We start from the raw sequence: 20968 nt of genomic DNA on the forward strand, positions 1-20968 counted from the left end.
TGAATAAAGTTTATTTTTGAAAAAAAACTAAGAATTGGTTTATAATAAAAAGAATACACCTGGATTTCAATGGCATGGGCAAGCCTTGACAATTACTTCCAATTATCGAGTCCCTCACCTGATTCCTCAAGGCAGAAGTTAGTGGTTCCCTGGAATGAAAATCAGAAGTGCAGATGTCGGAAATTTGTCAGAAGCACTCAGCAAAAGTATCTTAAAGCTGAAAAGGTAACACTACTTTTCTTTTCACAGATGCTATCTGCCAAATGTTTCCAGCACATTCTGTTTTTGTGTTTTGGAATACAATCTACTCGCCTGGATGAGTGCAACTGCAACAACACTCAAAACTAACCTAGATACAGCAAAATGTGATTACCGCATTTCACTCTTGGCAACATTGGCACACCAAAGCTGCAGTGTGTGCAATCAACAAATGCACTGCTGTAACCTGCCACAGCCTTTTCACCAGCTCCACCCAAAATCACCAACTCTACTACTAGAAGAACTAGGGCAGCAAGATGAATGGGATTGCCACTATTTGCAAGTCAGCAAGGAAATATAGTATATCACCATTTCATTACCCCTTGGTCGAAATTCTGAAATCCCTGCACAAAAACATTTTTTCAATTGTCCAACAATACCCCACATTCCATGACAGAAATTAAAAAAAAACAAAATTTGATGCTATTAACTGAATGTTTAGGCAATAACAGATAAATCCCACAAAATAATTTCTCTACCATGTAATTTTCTTCATTTTTTTTATTCAGACTCAACAGGTGACCCCAATGACAAGTGTTAAATGCTCGATGAGTCCACCTGTCAATTATTATTTTTACACTGTTCTAAATTTCCAGTTGCAAAGTGTTGACAGATTTCCATCAATGAACTTACTGCCTACATTGGGATACTATTTGCTCTGGAACAAAATTACACTTATTTACATAAAATACACCAGCAATTACCACATGGTCCCATTAATCAGATTTCATTAAATATCTAAGATTACATTTATTAAAATTTATAAAAATACATTTCTGCATGAGCCATTAATCACAGCAAAAATAAAATCAAAGTGCTTTTAAATTGCCATTCAGTTAATAGGACTGAAACAAATGACTGTCATTGATCTAAATCATTATCATTTTGTAAAGTCTTCATAGCTAGACCCCACAGTGTCAGGCTAGAGAGGAAAGGTCCTTCATTGGCTCGATATGAAACACTGGGTGTGTGGTTTCCAAAGGGCACATTGATGTGAATGTCCAAACTAGTCACCGATGATCGCACAGTTGAGGAGTTTTGGGATAAGGACTCTTCAGGTCTTTGACTACTGTCAACAGTGTCTGTATTGGGCTGGTGGGGAACTGGAGTCTTGTGTGCTTTGCCAGAGCCTTGGACCATCTTGTTTTGATGGTCATCCACTTGTTGTTGCACCAAAGAATTGTATTCAGAATGAGAACTTTCATGCATGGGTGCTGACTGCTCTGGCAGGACAACAGGTGGCTGTTCTGGGTCACCTCTCAGCTTATCTAAAGGAGATACAGGCAACAAGGCAACTTGCATAACCTGGCTGAGTGGCTCAGAGTTTGGAGATCTTTGCTCTGAAGCCTGTTGATAATTTTCCTCAGGGCTATCAATTTCCTCATTTCTTACTTCATGATCTCCATTGTATCTGCAGTGCATTCGTTTGTGCCTGTGCAGAACAGCAGAACGGGTAAAGCATTTTCCACATGTCTCACACTTATATGGCCTTTCACCAGTGTGTGTTCGGACATGACGACGCAAGTCACCAGAACCTGCAAACCGTTTCCCTGCAAGATAAAACAATAGCTTACCATGGGTACATTATTCATATCATTCAGCATCAAGGGAAACTCTTTCCACAACTGGCGTCAGTTCAGCTGTGGTATTTAATGAATTAACAAAAATACATAAGAAGTTATTATTCTATTGCACCTTCCACTATCTCAAGGTCCCTAAAATATTTAACAGCGTATCACAGACTCCTTTCTGTGTCAACTCCCAACCCCCAGCACCATCACGTGTATTGATACTTCCTGAAAGCAAGCACACTTTTCAGCACCTCCTGACCTTCATAATCTACCTAATGTCAGAGAAGCTTGAACAATCAGTAAGGGGATAAATATTTAAGAAAAAACAAAAACATTAAGTTCATTCTCCCACTCTTTCTCTGAAATTATTTTGCCGCCGGAGCATCTCCAATTTCCTTTTAAAAGCCTTGACTAACAGAGTTTCTAACGGCTTTGCAGGCACTGCTTTCCACAACATTACGACTTTCCACAAAGTTACAAAGCTTCTGGCACATCATTTGAAATTTTTGTTACTGGTCCTTGAACCGTCTATTCACGAGAACAGCATTTTCCAACGTATCCTATCTAAAGTAATCATTCTCTTTTATGACCTCGTTTGTACTAGAGTACACTGCAATTTCTTCAGATATATCGATGAACCCACCGCACGTTAAGCAATTGTATGGTCGCTCTCCTGTATGGCGAATTCTGTGTTTGACGAGCTTCCTCTGCATGTTAAAAGATTTCCCACACTGATCGCAGGTGAACACTTTATCAGCACTGTGCGTCTTCTTGTGTTCCTTTAAATTACTGAAGTTACTGAAACCTAAATAAAAGATAAATGACACTTGAACGTGATGTATTATAATTAACACATATTTAGTAGAAAGTTTCAATGCTCTTCAGGGAAGATTACGTTTAGAAACTGCGTCTGGGTAACAAACTGGTTCCATTTTTACAGATATGCATAGGTCAATTTTGTTCACAAGTTGGAAAATACACAAAAACTACTCACTATGAAACCATGTCTCCCCAGTATTGTAATGAACGACATCGAAGGCACACAAGCTTGAGAAGAATGAATAATTACTAAACATGAAGAGACAGAGGAAACTAATTCTGCCATTCGTATTAACAAATGCATGTACATCCATTGGACTTCTGAATTTAATATTAGGAAAGTTTCATAAGCTGATTGTTTATAATGCAGACTTTAAGCTCAAGAGTATTGGTGTTCCCATACCAGACTGTGATCCACCCGGTCACCACACTTTCCACTACACACCTATAGAAATTTGCCAGGGTTTTCGATGTCATGCCAAATCTCCTCAAACTCCTGAGAGTAGAGGCGCTGGCGTGCCTTCTTCTTGATGCCATTGGTGTGTTGAGTCCAGGAAAGATTCTCCGAGATGGTGACTCCCTAGAACTTATCCTCTCACACCCAAGCACTCCCTCTCCACCTCTGATCCCCCAATGATCACTGGATCATAAACCTCTGGTTTTACCTTCCTGAAGTCAACAATCAGCTCCTTGATTTTGGTGACATTGAGTGTGGACTTCGGGACCAGGAATGACCATCCTCCACTGCTCATCAACAACTCTAAGGAAGAGAGTGGAGATCACCAAGTTCCTTGGAGTTCACTCAACTAGACACCTATTGTGGATTCTCCACATCTCCTCACTTGTCAGGAAGGCATAACAGCTTTCTGAGGAGACTGAAGTGGGCAAGGCCACCAGCTACCATTACACAACATTCTCCATCGAGAGCATCCGGGCGGGCTGTATCACAGTGTGGTACAGTTGCTGCAGAAAAAGGATCGGAGGCCAATCCACAGGACAATAAGAGTGACAGAGAGGATCAGTGAAGCCTCCCTTCCCCCCAGCAATGTAATCTACCGGGATCATTCTCTGAAGAGGGGGCGCAAAATCCTTCCACCCTTTACATAGCATTTTCAGCTGGTCCTGTCAGGGAAGAGATACAGGAGTATCTAGGCTGAGGAACAGCTTCTTCCCTCGGGCAGTCAGAATGATGAACGACCACAAGAACAGCTCACACTAACCATCCAAGACTCTCGTATTCATGAAACAATATTTATATATCTTATTTACTTATCTGTTTGTCTATCTATTTATAAATTTATTTATTTGGTTATTTGTCTGTCTGTAGATGAAATATCATTTTTGCTGTTGTAATAAAATGACCTAAATTATTGGTTTTGAGTGTTATCCTTTGTATAAGACGCCACCCTCCCCCTCCCCAAAATCTGGCATTTACCACTGACCAGTGAATGCTGTTAAAAGCAAATCACAATATTTTAATAACAAATTATCATTTAAAAGGTTCACATTTTATTTGGATATCTTAAAATAAACCACTGTCAGCTCCTGCAAAAGGCCTCTTAAAGCCTTTTCAGAGCCGACAGTAGTGAGACTGGGAAGATGGACCCTGCAGAGACTTCACAAATAACAATCGTGTGAGATTGTATCAGAGTCGGCGGAAAGATGGCAGCGGTGTTGGAGGTTCATTGTCAAGGTAAGAATTTTAGACTCTTTGTATAGGATGACCCAAGTATAAAGTGAAACCTTTACGTTTCAGATCATCCTATATGGTATTTGTCCTGCATATGCATTATTTGTCTGAATGTGTGTTATGTCTGGTTGTGTGCCTGCATGTTTTGCACCAAAGACTGGAGATTGCTGTGTTGTTGGATTGTACTGTCAGATGACAATAAACTTGACTTGACTTGAGTAGAGGAGGGGACTAAGAACAGAGCCCTGTGGTGCCCTGGTACTGATGGAGACTGTGGAGGATAAGTTGTTACTAATCCTTACTGATTGTGATCTGGAGATGAGGAAATCCATGATCCAATTACACAGTGGGATATTGAGCCCCAGCTCATGGAGTTTGCTGATCAATTTTGAGGGGATGGTGGTGTTAAATGCTGAATTATAGTTGACAGATCATAGAAAGTAAAAGCAGTCAAAGTTTTGGGTGAGTCCTTCTTCAGAAATGCTGGAAATCAGGTAGACATGGGGTGACACGATTGGCTTAGTCAGGACGGCATCGTTGGCATAGCGGTTAGCACAATGCCTTGACAGTACCAGTGATCGGAACCAGGGTTTGAATCCCATGCTGCCTGTAAGAAGTTTGTAAGTTCTCTATGTGTCTGCATGGGTTTTCCTCTCATCGTTCAAAATGCACCGGGGATGTAGGTTAATTGGGTGTAAATTAGGTGGCATGGACTTGTGGGCCGAAATGGCATGTTACTGTGCTGTATGTCTAAATTTTAAAAATTTATTTTAGATAAAAAAGGTGGTGGTGGGGAGGAATATAGACTAACAGGTAAAAGGTGTTAGGAGAATATAAGTGGGAGGGTAGAAGAGAAACAAGATGAGAAGAGATGGGAAGAGAGCATTGGACTAAAAAGTGAAAGATCTGAGAGAAGGAAGGGAGGGGTTGGGAAGCTGAAGGAAGGAAGACAGATGAGGGAAAGAGAGACCTGGGTACAGGGGGTTAACGGAAATTGGACGTTGATATTGATGCCATCTGGTTCGGAACTACTGAGACTGAATATAAGATGTTGTTCCTCCAGTTTGTGGATGGCCTCAACTTGGCAGTATATGAGGACATGGACAGCCATGTCAGTCTGTCACACTGGTTTGCCACACTGACATGTCTGTCCATGGCCTCATGTACTGTCATGTTGAGGCCACCCTCAAACTGAAGTTACAATATCTTGTATTCCATTTCAGCAGTCTCCAAACATATGGCATCAATATTGACCTATTTCTCTTAACCCCCTCCCCAGGTCTCTCTCGTTCCCTAATCCCTCTTCTCCCTTCCTCCGGCTCCCCACCCCCATCCCTTCCTTCTCATTTTAGCCCGGTGGCCCCTTCCCTGATCAGCTTCTTTCTCGTCTACATTCCCACCTGTACCTTACCTGTTAGCTTGTGTTCCTCTCCCTTCACCTCCCCTCCCTCCTCCACTTTTTTTTATTTAGTCACTCCTGAAGAAGGGATCAGGCCTGAAATGTCAACTGGGTTTTACTTTTGATGGATGCCGCACGACCTGATGACTTCTCCAACACTTACAAGTATTGCTCTAAATCCCAGCATCTGCAGATTTTCTTGTTTAACCACAAGAAACCAGAAATACAGAAATTGAGAATAGTCACCAAAAGATTTGCTTTCTTTTTTTCAAAAGTTAAGCATGCTGAAGTTGTACAGAAACAACAATGAATTGTGAACTATATTAGAATTAACTAATCAATCTTCTGCCACTTCCAATGATGCCTTCCTTAAATTTATACCATTCAAATAGCAACATTGCTAAAACAGACATACCATTTCCTTTTTAACTTACAAACTGCATTCTCCACAAGACTTTGTAGAAAATTAGACTAACACATTAAAAGGGGAAAGCTTTGATTATTTCTGAACAAAGGTCTAACTTTACAAATCAAGACAAATGAAACATTTCAAACACCAACCTCGACCACAAATGTCACATAAGTGAGGTTTTTGGCCTGTGTGAATAACAATGTGGCGTTGTACATCACCTGAGGCTGCAAACCTGGAAAAGGAAAAGACATAAGAGATAAAGAGACTTCTACTTATTTAAAATATACAGTTCAACTATCAAAGTGTTATACACTGAGGCAAATAGTTAATCTTGTAAATATCTAACATTACCAACCATTCATAATGACTGTATTTTTCTTTGAATGGTAATCCCATTATCTCACTTCTTCCTGTAGCACAGAAATGCCATACAATACCTTAAAATCCAGCATTCTTTCCTTGCCACGCATTCACTTTTTATGTTTTAATTTTAATTTAGAGTTACAGCATAGTAACAGGACCTTCTGGCCCACAAGCCTGTGCCACCCAAATAATACCAATTAACCTACAAACCTCGTACGTTTTTGGATTATAATAATGAACTTTAAAATACTGGAATCCTACACATATCACATAAAGCATGCCACTGTTGAATGTTAACCTTTGACCAATATCCATGCATATACCAAAGTAAACATCCCTTGCCTCTCAACGATCATCAACCCAACATGCCTCTATATACCCTCTTAACCTCTGAAGCATTTTAAGTTTATTTTTCCATTTCTTCCATTTATCACAGTTAAGTCAGGAAGAAGTAATCAAGTAAAAATACAAAGCTGGAGAAACTCAGCAGGTCAAGCAGTGTCCTTTATTCTTCTCTTTGGCTTGGCTTCGTGGACGAAGATTTATGGAGGGGGTAAATGTCCACGTCAGCTGCAGGCTCGTTTGTGGCTGACAAGTCCGATGCGGGACAGGCAGACACGGTTGCAGCGGTTGCAGGGGAAAATTTGTTGGTTGGGGTTGGGTGTAGGGTTTTTCCTCCTTTGCAGGAGGGCTTGGTGGGATATTATACAAGACCACGGACAGACATGTGAGTGTAGATGTATGACATAGAACTGAAATGGTTGGTTGCTGGGAGGTCCCTGTCACTGGTGCGGATAGAGTGAAAGTGCTGAGTGAAGCAATGTCCCAATTTACACCCAGTTGCTCTGATGTAGAGAATGCCACAAAGTGTGCACCGGATGCAGTAAATCTTGTGGATACACGTGAAGTGTTGCTTCACTTGAAAGGCCTGTTTGGGGCCCCAGACTGTGGTGAGGGAAGAGGTGTGGACGCAAGAGAGGCACCTCCTGTGCCCACATGGGAAGGTGCGGGGGTGGGGGGTGGATGGGGCTATTGGTAAGTAGGGGTGAGTGCACAAGGGAGTCACGGAGGGAGCAGAGCCTATGGAAGGTAGAGAGAGGATTTCCAGCAATGTCTGGAAATGAGATCCTATTGTTAAGTGCTGGAAATTTTGAAGGATAATGTGTTGGATGCAGAGGCTGGTGGGGCGGTAGGTGAAGATAGGGGGAATCTATGTTTTTATGTCTGGGGGCAGATGAACGGGAAATGGGCTGGGTTGGTGGTGGAGGGGAAGTCACGTTTGTGGAAGAAGGCAGACATTTCGGAAATCTGGACTGGAAGACCTCATCTTGAGAACAGATGTGGCAGAGACGGAGGAATTGAGAGAAGGGGATAGAATCCTTGTGGGGACAGGATATGAGGCAGTGTAGTCCAAGTAGTTGGGAGCTAGAAGGTTTGTAGTAGTTGTCAGTGGAAAGCTTGTTTCCCTACCAGAGGAAGAGTTGAGGGGTCTTGCTGTGTAAGCATGCATCAAAGCCCACAAAGAGGCAGGGACCCATGGATACTCCTTTAATTTGGAGGAAATGAGATGAGTTAAAGAAGAAATTGTGTAAAGTGAGGACAAGTTTTGCCAGGTGGAGGAGGCTGGTGGTAGAGGGTGACTGGTTAGATCTTTGATCCAGGAAGAAGCAAAGTGCTTTCAGGTCTTGTGTGGAGGATGGTGGTATAAAGGAATTGGACATCCATCATGAAGATGAGGCGGTCCAGTTTGGGAAATCTGAAGTCATTTAGGAGATGGAGGGCATGTGAGGTGTCATGGATGTAGGTGGGGAGGGATTGGACCAGGGGAGAAGGGACTGAGTCAAGGTAAGATGAAGCCAGGTCAGTGGGGGAAGAGCAGATAGTAACAATGGGTCTACCCGAATGGTTAAGTTTGTGTATCTTGGGTAGAAGGTAGAAACAAGCAGTACGGGGGCTGTGAGACAATGAGAGAGGTGACCAGAGCTAATGAGGTTGGAGATGGTGTTGGGGACAGTGGCTTGATGAGCCACAGTGGGGTCCTGCGGGAGGGGCAGGTAGGAGGAGGAGAAGTAGTAACCAATCTGGTATGTCCTGAAGCATCAGCAAGTCATCAAAACATTTTCTTTTCTCCATTTAAGTCTACCTTAAGCAATTCACATTGCAATTAATATTAAGCAACAGTCCATTTTAAAAATAAGTTGTTACCATCACCTTTTACCACAGATTTCACAAATGTATGGCTTTTCACCAGAATGTCGTCGTAAATGAGTTTGCAGATTTCCTGCCTGGTTGAAAAAAATCACAATGTAAATCACACAATGCAAAGAACATAGAATAGTGCAGCGCAGGACCAGCCTTAAAACGCCCTCATGTCCGAAGACTTGTACAGTTGCAACATGACTTCCTTACTTTTATACACAATGTCCCACCCAGTTAAGACAAGCAGACCATATACCTCCTTCACCACTATCTTCCTGCGTAGCCACTTTCAAGTATAAATGGACCTGAACCCCAAGATCCCTCTGCCATTAACTATGTACAAGTACATGACTTCAAACTGACAACTTCCCCACTTTGTTACCATTATTCCTTACTATACCTGCAAATCAGAGCATCCTTTCAGAGAGGGCTTGATATCTTGACATCGCTACAAGAGGTGGCAGTCAGATGCAATCACAATGTTTAAGAGATGTTTACACATGCAAGGCATAGAAGAATATGGACCTACAGCCAATCCACGCCCTAAGATCTTCTGCCTTCCCAACAATACTCCTTTCGTTATAATAAATAAACCTGAGAACATTTCTATCATGTACATCCCTTTGATTTCTGTCTTTACATGCAGCCCACGCATGACCTTTATCCTCTTCCACCTCACTATCTACTCTAACACCCTGGTTCCCATCCTCCTGGAAATTTAGTTTAAACCCACCGGAACAGCATTAGCAAACCTGCCCGCAAGGATATTTGACCCCTCCAGTTCAGATGCCAACCGTCCCGTTGGTATTGGTCCCACCTTCCCTGGAAGAGAGCCCAATTATCTAGAAACCTGAAGCCCTCCCTCCTACATCATGTCTCTAGCTGACAGATTTATGGTAGATCTGAATTTGCAACTTTGCAGGCAAAGTACCAACATATTAACTCAATAAACAAACAGAAAATACATTTAAACAACTTTTTAACTGCATTTAATTTTACCTGTGAAAAGTGCTTCCCACAAATGTTGCACTCAAATGGCTTTTCTCCTGTGAAACAAAATTAAACAGTTATCTCAGGAGGACAGACAAAACCGTGACGAATGGACATTGGGCATATTTCCTGATACAGTTCATGGGTATGGATTAAGGCAAAACTTAACACTGAACCTCTTCAAATGGATATCATAATCAGGAATTAAAGACAAAAAGTTTATACCAATTTAATGGCATTTGCTCCTTTTGGCATCCATTTGGGTCATATGAGAAGAAATTTAAGTTTGCTTTATGACTTTTTGTGCAGTAGGTAACCGAGTCCACAAATAATAACAAGAAGTAGTTAGTAAATGATAAAAGGTGATGTCTTTCACGTAGCATTACGCAAGAAAAAATAATTAGAAAATATTGAACAGATTACAATATATTATTCCCTTATCAGCTGTACTTTAATATCGGTACTTTAAAGCACAGTTGGCATAGTGGTCTGTAAGGAGTTGGTACATTCTCCCCCCGTCTGTGTGGGTTTTCCCTGGGCTCTCTGCTTTCCTCCCATCATTCAAAACGCACCAGGGATGGAGGTTAATAGGGTGTAAATTGGACGGCACGGACTCATGGGCCGAAATGACTTGTTACCATGCTAAATGTCTAATCTTTGAACCATAAATCGTCCCTTGTTGTTTTTTCAATTAGATGTCCCTCAAAGATTTGTGCTGGGACCCTTGCTGTTTGTAATATAAGTGAATGACTTGGATGAGTATGTGAGAGGCAAGATCATTAATTTTGTGGATGACATGAAGATCACCAGAGTTGTTGATAGTTTTAAGGTCATCCCAAGATATTAATGTGTTGATGAAATTGTTTACAAAATGGCAGATGGAGTTTAATTCAGACAATGTGAGGACATGCCACAGAGGTTTCAGGGACTCTTGAGAAACAGAGGGACCTGGGAGTACAAATTAATAGATCCATAGATCCACAAGGGTGGCAATGTAGGTCATTAACACGGTTAGGAAGGCATGTGGGATACTGAATTTATTGGATTCATTGGCCAAAGGACTTTGCAAGACGTTCTTTAGAATGTAGCTGGAGTACCCCATGAAATGCGAAAGGCTGGAAAGGTGCGAAGGAGATTCACCATGATATTGACTGAAACGGAGAGACTGTTGATGTTAGGCCCATTTCCCTCGAGCACACAAATTAAGTAGAGTCATAAATGAGGTATATAAAATTATGAGAGGTTTAAATTGGATAGATTGCAGGGAACTTTTCCCTATTTTAGAAGCAGATAAAAGTAGAGGACATAGATTTAGGGGAGGGGAGAAGATATTTAGCAGGGATATGAGAAAGTCCTTTTTCATTCAGAGAGGGGCATACCTGGAATACAGTGCATGAAGAAAGTATTTGAAGCTAAGTCACAAACAGCATTTAAGAAGTTGTTTACCTACACCTGCACTTATTTTCTTTCTCTCTAATTTTCCTCTCCCTTCCCTCCCCCTCCCTTGTGCTTCCTCCCTCTACCTCTCCCTTCACCTTCCACATCATCTGTTCCATATCACCTCTGGGCTACACCTCCAGCTTCTTTCACCCATCATAAATGCAATTTCACCTTTGCTATCTTGGTCTTAATAAAGAGTTCAACACAAAACTTTGACTGACCATTTTTCCTGTAGATGCAGCCTAACCTGCTGAGTTCCTATAGAAATTCTTTGCTGATCTTTAAGAAGTGTTTAGATAAGCATTTGAATTACTGAGGCAAAGAGGGCTTTGGACCAAACATTGGGCAGTTGGATTGATGATACCCATCGTGGCACTCATACTGATGACCATCTTCATGTGTAGCATGGAACCAAAGTACGAGGGCACCAAGTGCTGCCATGTGCTGAGGTTCTACCTGTCCCAGGTGTTGCAAAAGATTGCCCAATCTCCCAGTCAGCTGGACACTGCACATCATCAATCCCTGCAACTTCATCTGCGAGGTGCATCCAGCTGCAGCTCATAACAAACAGAGTTGAATTGGAGCTAGAGTTGGATGAATTCTGAATCATTCGGGAACCTGAGGGGGGCAATAGACAGGAGTTACAGTGACATGATTACACATAGGAGGTAGGAGAAGGATAGATGGATGACAGTCAGGAGAGGAAAAGGGAACAGGTAGGCAGCGCAGGGCACCCCGTGGCTGTTCCCCTCAATAACAAGCATATCATTTTGGATACTGTTGCGGGAGGGATGACCTACTAGGAACAAGCCACAGTGGTTAGCTCCCTGGCACAATCTGGTGGCTAAGAAGGAAATGGAGGAGCAAAGATGAGCTGTAGTGATAGGGGATTGCATAGTTAGGGAGAGAGATAAGAGGTTCTGTGAAACTGATCAAGATTACTGGATAGTGCCATTGTCTGAGATATCTCAGATCAAGTTCACCAGAATCTCAGGTGGGAGGGTGAGCTGCCAGATGCCATGGTCCATGTAGGGACCAATGATGTGGGAAGGGTAATGAGGTCCTGCAAAGAGAGTTCAGTTGCTACGTTAAAGGACAGGAACTTCAGGGTTGTGATCACAGGATTGCTACCTGTGCAATATACTAGTGAGGTTAGAATTAGGAAGATAATGCAGCTCAACACATTGGCTGAAGAGTTAGTGCAGGAGGGAGGGCTTCAGGTTTCTGGATCATTGGGCTCTCTTCCAGGGAAGGTGGGACATGTTCCAACGGGATGGTTTGCATCTGAACTGGAGGGAGACTAATATCCTTGCAGGAAGGTTTGCTAGTGCTGCTCCGGGGTTGGTGGTGGTGGGGGGGGGGGGGGGGGAGGGGGTGTTGTTAAATTAAATTTGCAAGGGGATGGGAACCACAGTGCCAGAGTAGATGGGGAGTGGAGGAGAAAAAAGATGAAGTCAAAGGGTTGTGCGTGGTGGAAATGTTCTCAGGTGCATCTATTTCAACGCAAGAAGTATTGTAGGAAAGATAGACGAGCTTAGAGCGTGGATTGGCAAGTGGAATTATGACATTGTGGCCATTAGTGAAACTTGGTTGCTGGAGGGACAGGACTGGGATCTCAACGTTCCAGAATTCCGTTGTTTCAGATGCGGTAGAGCAGGAGGAATGAATGGGGGAGGAGTGGTATTGATCATCAGGGAAAATATCACAGCTGTGCTCAGACAGGACAGACAAGAAGGCTTGTCCACTTAGGTTATATAGGTGGAACTGAAGAATGGGAAAGGTATGACCACATTAATGGGATTGTATTATAGTCTACCCAATAGTCAGCGAGAATTGGAGAAGCAAATCTGTAGAGAGATAGCAGACAGTTGAAGGAAACATAAAAATGTGATAGTAGGAGATTTTAACTTTCCACCTGGACTCCCATATTGTAAAGGGCTGGATGGCTTGGAGTTTGTCAAAGGTGTTCAGGGAAGTTTTCTTCCCTGTAAATCAATACATAGAGGTACTAACTAGCGAGAGTGCAACACTGGATCTCCTGGGGAATGAGACAGGACAGGTGACAGAAGTATGTGGAGAGGAACATTTGGGTCCAGTGATCATAATGCCATTAGATTCAAGTTAATTATGGAGAAGGATTGAATCTGGCCTCAGGTTGAGATTCTACATTGAAGAAAGACTCATATTGAGGAAATGAAAAAGGATCCAGAATTTGTGGATTGGGATAAGTTGTTTTCTGGTAAGGATGTGCTCACCTTCAAAGGTGAAATTTTGAGAGTACAGAGTTTGTATGTTCCTGTCAGGATGAAAGGCAAAGTTAACAGTTTTACGAATTATATTAATATGGTTATGGATAAAATGTGTCTTTAAAAGAGACAGAATAATATTCACAAAAGACATCTCATTTAAAATGCAAGGCTCCAGTTGATTTTACAGAGTCAATGGAACTGCTTGGTAAGAATTTCAAAAGGAGGTGCAAATGAAACAAAGTCTAGGCAGAAGTACTGATAAGATCATTCAAAGACTGGGTTTGCAGCCTTGGAGAAGTTTTTGGTTTTTACAGAGAGAGGAATATTGGCCAATATTGGCCAACTATTGTTGGACACTGACACGAGAGGCATCAGGTGCTGAGTACAAACGAAAATCAGCGGCAAAACATTTTTAGGTCAGTTGAACTAATGCAATCTGTCAGTGTCATGATGAGATTGAACATGTTAAATTCAATAAAAGTTCATTTAATGTTTCTCCAACTTCCTACATGGTTCAGAAAACAAGAAATGATCTTTGTGTTCGACTTGAAATTGTCTATCATAATCCCCAATATTTTTTTTCCAGGAAGCAAACATTTTGAAAAAATTGTTGTCCAGTGTTTTCTCTCATACCCAACACAAAGTTCACTATGATGTACGGTGATAACAATAACACATTAAAAATTGTGTTTAACACTTACTATACCTGTATGAGAACGTCTGTGTAACTCGAGATTGCTTGGGTGTTTAAAGGTTTTCCCACATAGTTCACAACAATATTGCTTTTGAGGCTGACAAAGCTGGGACTGAGCATTTGAGTTATCCAAATGGTCAAGAGCTTCCACCGAATCTTCAGTAGCTTCATGGCCAACCTGCACCAGATCACTCCCGATCAAGGGCGAGTCTGCTTCTTTCACGCGTTCCTGCCCTTCTTCCCCAGAGTCATGGCTTTGACTCTGATTCTCTTTTGCCAGCTGCTTCACACCAAGACCACTAATTTTATCCATTTCAGTTGCTTCATTTGATTTAGATTGCACAGAAGTTGCATCAAGCTGCTTCAGGGACCTCAAGTACTCGTACTTCTTCAGAGGGATGGTCTTTTCCAAAGATGGCAACTGCCTCATGGGTTCAATGTTCCCTGCATTCTGACCAAAGGGCCATCTTTCTTCCGTGTGCATGGACATTGCTAATGAAGAGGGCTCCTGACCAGCATTAGTGCATTCAGAATGATCAAGGGAAGACACATCCTTGTCAGTTACAGATGCTCCTAAACCATCATCAAGATTTTCTCTTCCTTGTTCACCTTGACTATTACTGAAAAAATGTGATGACTTTTGATTAATAAACACTTCCTTCCCATAACAATTGTACAATTTAGTCACCTGTGGAGCATTTTGTCTCACTGGATAAACAGAATTCCTGTCTGGAGTTCCAACTGTTTGGTTCTGTAAAGTGGCTGAAATTTCAGCCTGGGAAATATCTAGAAGTGGTCTAAATAAAAGGCCCAATTCCTGTGCTTTATGAATAGAATTCTGTATTCCAAATGAGCAGTCACGGCTTATCTCAGTGGGATCACCATTTCCAAGCATATCCTCCGTATTAGTTGTCAGAGACCCATGTAGTGGAATGGTTCCAGCTGATGACAAATTGCTGGTACCACTGATGACATTGGCTGAAGCCTTCAGGAAAGTATAACATAAACTAAGCACATTTGGAACCTGCAAACACTGGGCAATGTCAAGTACAGCCTGAACATTTTCATGGCTAAGATCAAGTTGTGAAGTGTACATAAAATCTAGAATTTGGCCAATGCCGCCAACATTTTTAATGTCCAAATGGAAGACATCGCGACTCTGACCTGAAGAATTCTGAAATAAGTTCCTGCAAGGCAACAGATACAAAATGAATTTAGAAAGCTTTGTCAAGTTTCTCAAAAGTGTTAATAACAATAAAGCTCTGGAGAAGTCTACTTGTACGAGATTAGATCTTACATTTTCAATAGATATGATAGTAGGGCTATTTAAAAAATCACCAAATCATAACAAGAAATATCTCTTATAGTTTCTCAAAGTCCCAGCTATTCCTGCCTTTTTGTTGGCTATGTGAAGTAATCCATGCTACAAGCCTACACAGGCAAGGTCTATCAATTCTTCCCCCACTTCATTAATGTCTATTTTGGTGCTGCCTCATGCACCCATGATGAGCTCATCGAATGAATCCACTTTGCTGCTAACTTCCACCCTGATCCTAAATTCACTTGGTCCATCTCTGGCAACACTTTTTTCTCAATATCTCTGTTTCCATCTCAGGAGACAAACTCTTGACAGTTATCTTCTATAAACCCACCAACTGTCCACAGCCACCTCGACTACACCTCCACACCTTGTTCTCTGTAAGGATTCCATTCCTTTCTCTCAACTCCTCTATTCCCGTCACATCTGCTCCTAGGACAAGGCCTTTCATGCCAGATCATTAGAAATGTCCTCCTTCCTCAATCAATGTGGCTTCCCGTTTCTCACCATCAAATCAGCACTTATCCGCATATGCTCCATTATCTGCACATTTGCCCTGGCTCCTCTGCCCCCATACTTAACAAGGACCGGATTCCCCTTGTCCTCTGCATCAAATATATCTTCCTCTGCCATTTCTGGCACCTACTATGTGATCCCACCACTCTCCTCCCTTCTCTGCCATCCGCAGGGTCTGCTCCCTCCCCACTGATTGTCCACGTGCCCACACCTCCTCCCCCAGCAACATTTGGGATCCCAAACAGTCCTTCCAAGTGAAGCAACACTTCACTTGTGAATCTGCAGGGGTCATCTGCTGCATCCAGTGCGGTCTCCTCGACATCGGAGAGACTAGACACAGAATGGGAGATCATGCCATTGGTCACCTCAGCTCTATTCACTGCAATGGCGTGGATCTCCCACTGGCTACCCATTTCAATTCCCTGCCCCATTCCCTTGCCAACATGTCTGTCCATGGTTTCATACACTGCCAGAGTGAGACCACCTGCAAAATGAAGGAACAACATCTCATATTCTGGATGACATTAATACTACCAACTTCTCCGATTTCCATTAGACACCCCCCCCCCACCTTCTTTCTCCATGTCTCCAGTCTTTTAGCAAAGGTCTCTCTTTCTTTCTTTTTGTCTCTGTCTCTTTTAACAGCCAAAATCAATGATCACCTTTTCTCTCTCCTGTCCTCTTATCATATCCAATGAACACTTTTTGCCTGTTGGTCTGCACTCTTCCCCATCCCTTTTTCTCCCAACCTTTGAATACAGATGTCTGTCTCTCTTTTTTACTCACACCTTGAGGAAGGGCTCAGGTCCGAAACATTGGTAATATATCTTTACCTCCTATGGACGTAGCAGGACCGGCTGAGTCCCTCCAGGATCTCTGTGTTTTTAACGAGAACATATTTTCCACACAAAGAAGATCTTATCTGCTAACAAGTCCACTACCAAAAGCTCTGCCTGAAGATTTTTCTCTTACGTTACTAACTGACAGGCTTCTAAGAACCATAGAATAATTTGAATTTAAAGAGCAACTAAACTGGAATCAATGCACTACTTCTGGATTATTCAAACACAGAAGAGTGATTATGAAAATTTTATATGGGTGAATGATATTGTTGATGTCCTGAAGGTCACAGAACAGAGCTCTCTATGCAGAGATGAGGAGGAGGAGGAGGCAATGGTGTTTTCTGGAGTTGGCAGTGGAAATATGAGACTATTTCTAGCTCTGCCGCGGAATACAAGGATACAACAACACTACTGAAGAGACATCTTCAACAGTACCTTCAGAGATTTGAGTGTACTTCGAGTTTGGAGCCATAGACCACAGGAATTATGCAATCTAGCTAAAATCAATAGCAAAAATATGCAGTTTCCAGGTCCTTTTAGATCAGACCCCATGGGATTATTTAGTTACAGAACAGCATTAAACAGGATTCTGGCAAAAAGAGTAAATGCAAAGGAACACATGGAATAGTCACCACTATAGAGATGGTGCTTAAAATCACGTTTTACATACATCATGATTCTGAGGTACAGGCAAAGCACAAATATAGTGATTGCTATGTGATCTTTGGGATGCTACAAATGGCTCTGTAACAAAAGCACACTGCATGGAGGCGTTTGTCCCTGAAAATTGTAACCACCAGTGAATATGGTCATTTCAATGTATGTCAAAGGACAAGCTTAAATATATGCAATAATTACCCTGAGGTACAAATGGTAAAGGGAATAACAAAGAGGTGGAAATATGTGTATTGAATTGTGATTGTGTCCATGTTACAAAAATTCAAGGCCAGCTAATTGTTTTCGAACGCAACCATAAGCACTTGTGTTGATACTGAATAAATCATTTATATGGTAGGAATCCTTCAACTACTTAGAGGGCAAAAAGTAGATCCTCTTAGGGTTAAAAATGGTAATCTATGTATGGAGACAAGAATATGAGCAAGTGTGGTGAATGTCTGCCAAGCTGCCTGTCTCCCCTCTGGCGAGCCTTGCTGTACCAACATTGGCTGTGCATTATCTCTGCTGTTGAGGACACCCCCTTGGATATAACTGTATATGCATCTATTGTCTTTCATTATTGTACGATGAGTTTCTGCTAATAAAAGCCATGATTATTGTTTGACCACATCGTTTTTGACTACTTCATCAACTGGCACTTCAGCAAGGCCCTAAATTAATAGTTCTCACCAAGAAGGATGCAGAAGTTCAGGGAGGGATATATTGGTAATCTGAAAAATATTCAGTATTAAGAAAGTGAGGTATTTGATGCCTTGAAAGGCAAATGGATGAATACAATCTCAGGGAATAGATGGGATCTATCCCAAAATGCTGTGGGAAATAAAGGAAGAGATTACTGGGGCCCTGATGGAGATGTATGCCTCTTCTTTAGCTAGAGGTGAGGTACCAGAAGACTGGAGGATAGCTAATGTTGTTCAAGGAGGGCAGCAGAGATAAGCCAGATAACTAGAGGCTGGTCAAAGGTAGTGAAATTGTTGGAATAAACTGTAAAGGATGGGATTTTTGGAAAGGTAGAGGCTGATTGGGGATAGTCATCAGGGCTTTGTGTGGGGACAATCCTGCTTCACTAACTTAACTCAGTGTTATAAGGAGGTAACAAAAAAAGACAATGAAAGAAGGAAAGAAGACATTGTCACATGGATGGCTCATCCAAACATTTATACCACGTGGATTCCAGGGTGAGTTGGCTAATTGGATCAAATATTGGCATAGTACAGGTAAAAGGATGTTCTTCTGTTTGGAAGTCAGTTATCAGTGGTGTACCATAGGAATTAGTGTTGCAATATAAAACAAGAGGTTTAAGGTGACAGGAAGTTTAAAGGAATTAGAGGGGTAAGATTACATAGAGAGTGTGTGATATCTGGAATATGCTGCTACAGGAGGTGGTGAAATCAAATGGAATTAACATGTTTAAGAGGCATTAAAACAGATATTTAAATATGGAGGCATTGAACATACAGTCCTAATGCAAGCAAATAGGATTGTGTAAATGGGCCAGAAAGGTCAGTGTGGACATGGTGGGCACAAGGACTCATCTCTGTGTCTCTGTGACTATTTGAATAATGAAGTGAAAAACAGATGCTCTGTGTAGAATTTTCAGAGGTGATCACTTTAATTGAATCTGACAGAGATGAGGATAATGAGACTGCAGGAGTTCTGGAGAAGAGCTTAGTGTCGACAAGTCTTTTCTTCTTTAGAGTTGCTGAATCAAGCACAGATTGAGTTGGATGCTTTAAGGGAGAACTACACTGCAATGTGGATATAGTTCAAAGATGTCTCAGAAGGCATAGAGTTACTAATTTTAGTCCAATACAGTGCAGCCAAGGTGAGACTAGAGATACAGAAAATCATGGTTGAATCAAGATCCTTGAAGATGACTCGGAGAGGGAAAGATAGATGTCTTTGTGCTTTCAAAAAGAGCCGGAAAAAGGAAGAGGTATCCTGCACCCGTCAATACAATGCTTGAAAAGTTTGAAACACCCTGCATTTTCAAATTAGGTGTATTTTTTAACAATTTAGAATCAGTATCAGAATTTATTGTCATGAACAGGCCATGAAATTCGGTGTTTTGTGGCAGCATCCTAGTGAAAACGAACATATTATAACCATCTTACAATATTACTATAAAAAATAAAATAATACCAATAAGAGTGCATGAAAATAAAATTAAATAATATTGCATGAAAAGTGTCTACTTGGTTGATCATTCAGGAATCTGACGGCAGTGGAGAGGAAGCTGTCTTTGTGTTGCTGAGTGTTCATCTTTAGGCTCCTGTACCTTTGCCCCTATGGTAGTAGAATAAAGGGGGCATGGCCTGGGTGGTGGGGGTCTTTGAGGATAGAGGCTGCTTTTTTAAGACACCGCCTCATATTGATGTCCTCAATGGAGTGAAGTCTGATCCCTGTGATGTTGCAGGCCGAGTTAACAGCCCTCTGGGGTTTATTCTGATGACAACCATCTGGAGTTTAACTGATGAAACTCACTCTACTACTCATGCCAGTTGCAAATGTGAGAAATGCAAATATTTATTGGAAGTTAATCATCGGGGACAAATGTGATGCTTAGAAGAGTTTAGTGCGTGGAAGACATAACATAGCCATTGCCAATATTAAAATAACCCAAACACAACTTTGACACACAATATTCAAATAAGTAATACAATTTGTTCATATCTACCTGAAGTACTGGCTAAATGCTGCAAGTACATTCTTATGGGCCTTAAAGCAGACACCCTTCACCACGAGCATGCAGTCACAGAGAAAGCCCTGGATTCGCTGTTCATGAAGTTGCTGTAAAAGATGGCAACTGTGGTTTCCCAGGGATTCAGCAGCCATTCTTCAACTAACCTGGAACAGAAAGATACACCACTCTATCAGAAGCATTAAAATATCCAGAATCAGCTGGAGAGGGCACGATTTAATTTGTATAGCATGATGAATCAAATTCGCAATCAAACAGAAATCTATTTGCACTCTATATAGCAAAGATCAAGACACATGACCAACATTTTGGTTTGAGGTTTCATCATACATTGTTGAAGGGCACAACCCTGAAATTTTAGTTATATATCATTAGCTTTGCTATATAAAGTACAGTGTATGACCTGCTGAGTTTCTTCAGCTTAGTGTTTTTACTTCAATCATGGTGTTTGCAGGGTTGTGCGTTTTACTTGAGAAACTATTTGCAAATTACTATCAACCCCCATGCATTCTTTAGTAATATTTCACACAAAAATTACAACTCATACTATTTATTCACTTGGATTAGGTAAAATTCAATGAAGAATTCATCATAACCAATTCATTAAAGCATGTTTTCATAGTATTACTGTATTATGCCTAATAGGTGGTAGTTTATGTGATCATTTTAGATGCTATCTTACATTATGTACTATGCATCAATGTTACCTGCTGTAATACAAGGTGCCACCTGTGGATGTGTGTGCACAAATGATTAAAATAGGAGGCACATAGAGAATGTGGTTAATATGACATACACAATTTTGGGATTTTCCAATAAAAGCATGAAA

General features: G+C 41.4%; 1 protein-coding gene across 4 annotated transcripts in view; it reads right to left on the minus strand.

Moving 5' to 3' along the window:
* zbtb49 (zinc finger and BTB domain containing 49) overlaps positions 1–20968 on the minus strand; it is a 27924-nt gene continuing 6956 nt past the window's right edge. For 2 of the 4 annotated variants that reach the window (XM_069926618.1, XM_069926619.1), the window contains exons 2-8: positions 20116–20285; positions 14097–15271; positions 9711–9757; positions 8724–8797; positions 6299–6381; positions 2473–2634; positions 745–1808 (exon numbers count right to left, since the gene is read on the minus strand). In XM_069926618.1, coding sequence (XP_069782719.1) covers positions 1120–1808; positions 2473–2634; positions 6299–6381; positions 8724–8797; positions 9711–9757; positions 14097–15271; positions 20116–20273 — 2388 coding nt within the window. In that variant the 5' untranslated portion in view covers positions 20274–20285 and the 3' untranslated portion in view covers positions 745–1119. Of the gene's footprint in view, positions 150–744; positions 1809–2472; positions 2635–6298; positions 6382–8723; positions 8798–9710; positions 9758–14096; positions 15272–20115; positions 20286–20968 lie in introns of those variants that run through there. The other 2 variants (XM_069926620.1, XM_069926621.1) reach the window with 2 other exon arrangements.

The sequence above is a fragment of the Narcine bancroftii genome, chromosome 3, assembly GCF_036971445.1.
Source record: "Narcine bancroftii isolate sNarBan1 chromosome 3, sNarBan1.hap1, whole genome shotgun sequence".
In the NCBI taxonomy this organism is placed as follows: domain Eukaryota; kingdom Metazoa; phylum Chordata; class Chondrichthyes; order Torpediniformes; family Narcinidae; genus Narcine; species Narcine bancroftii.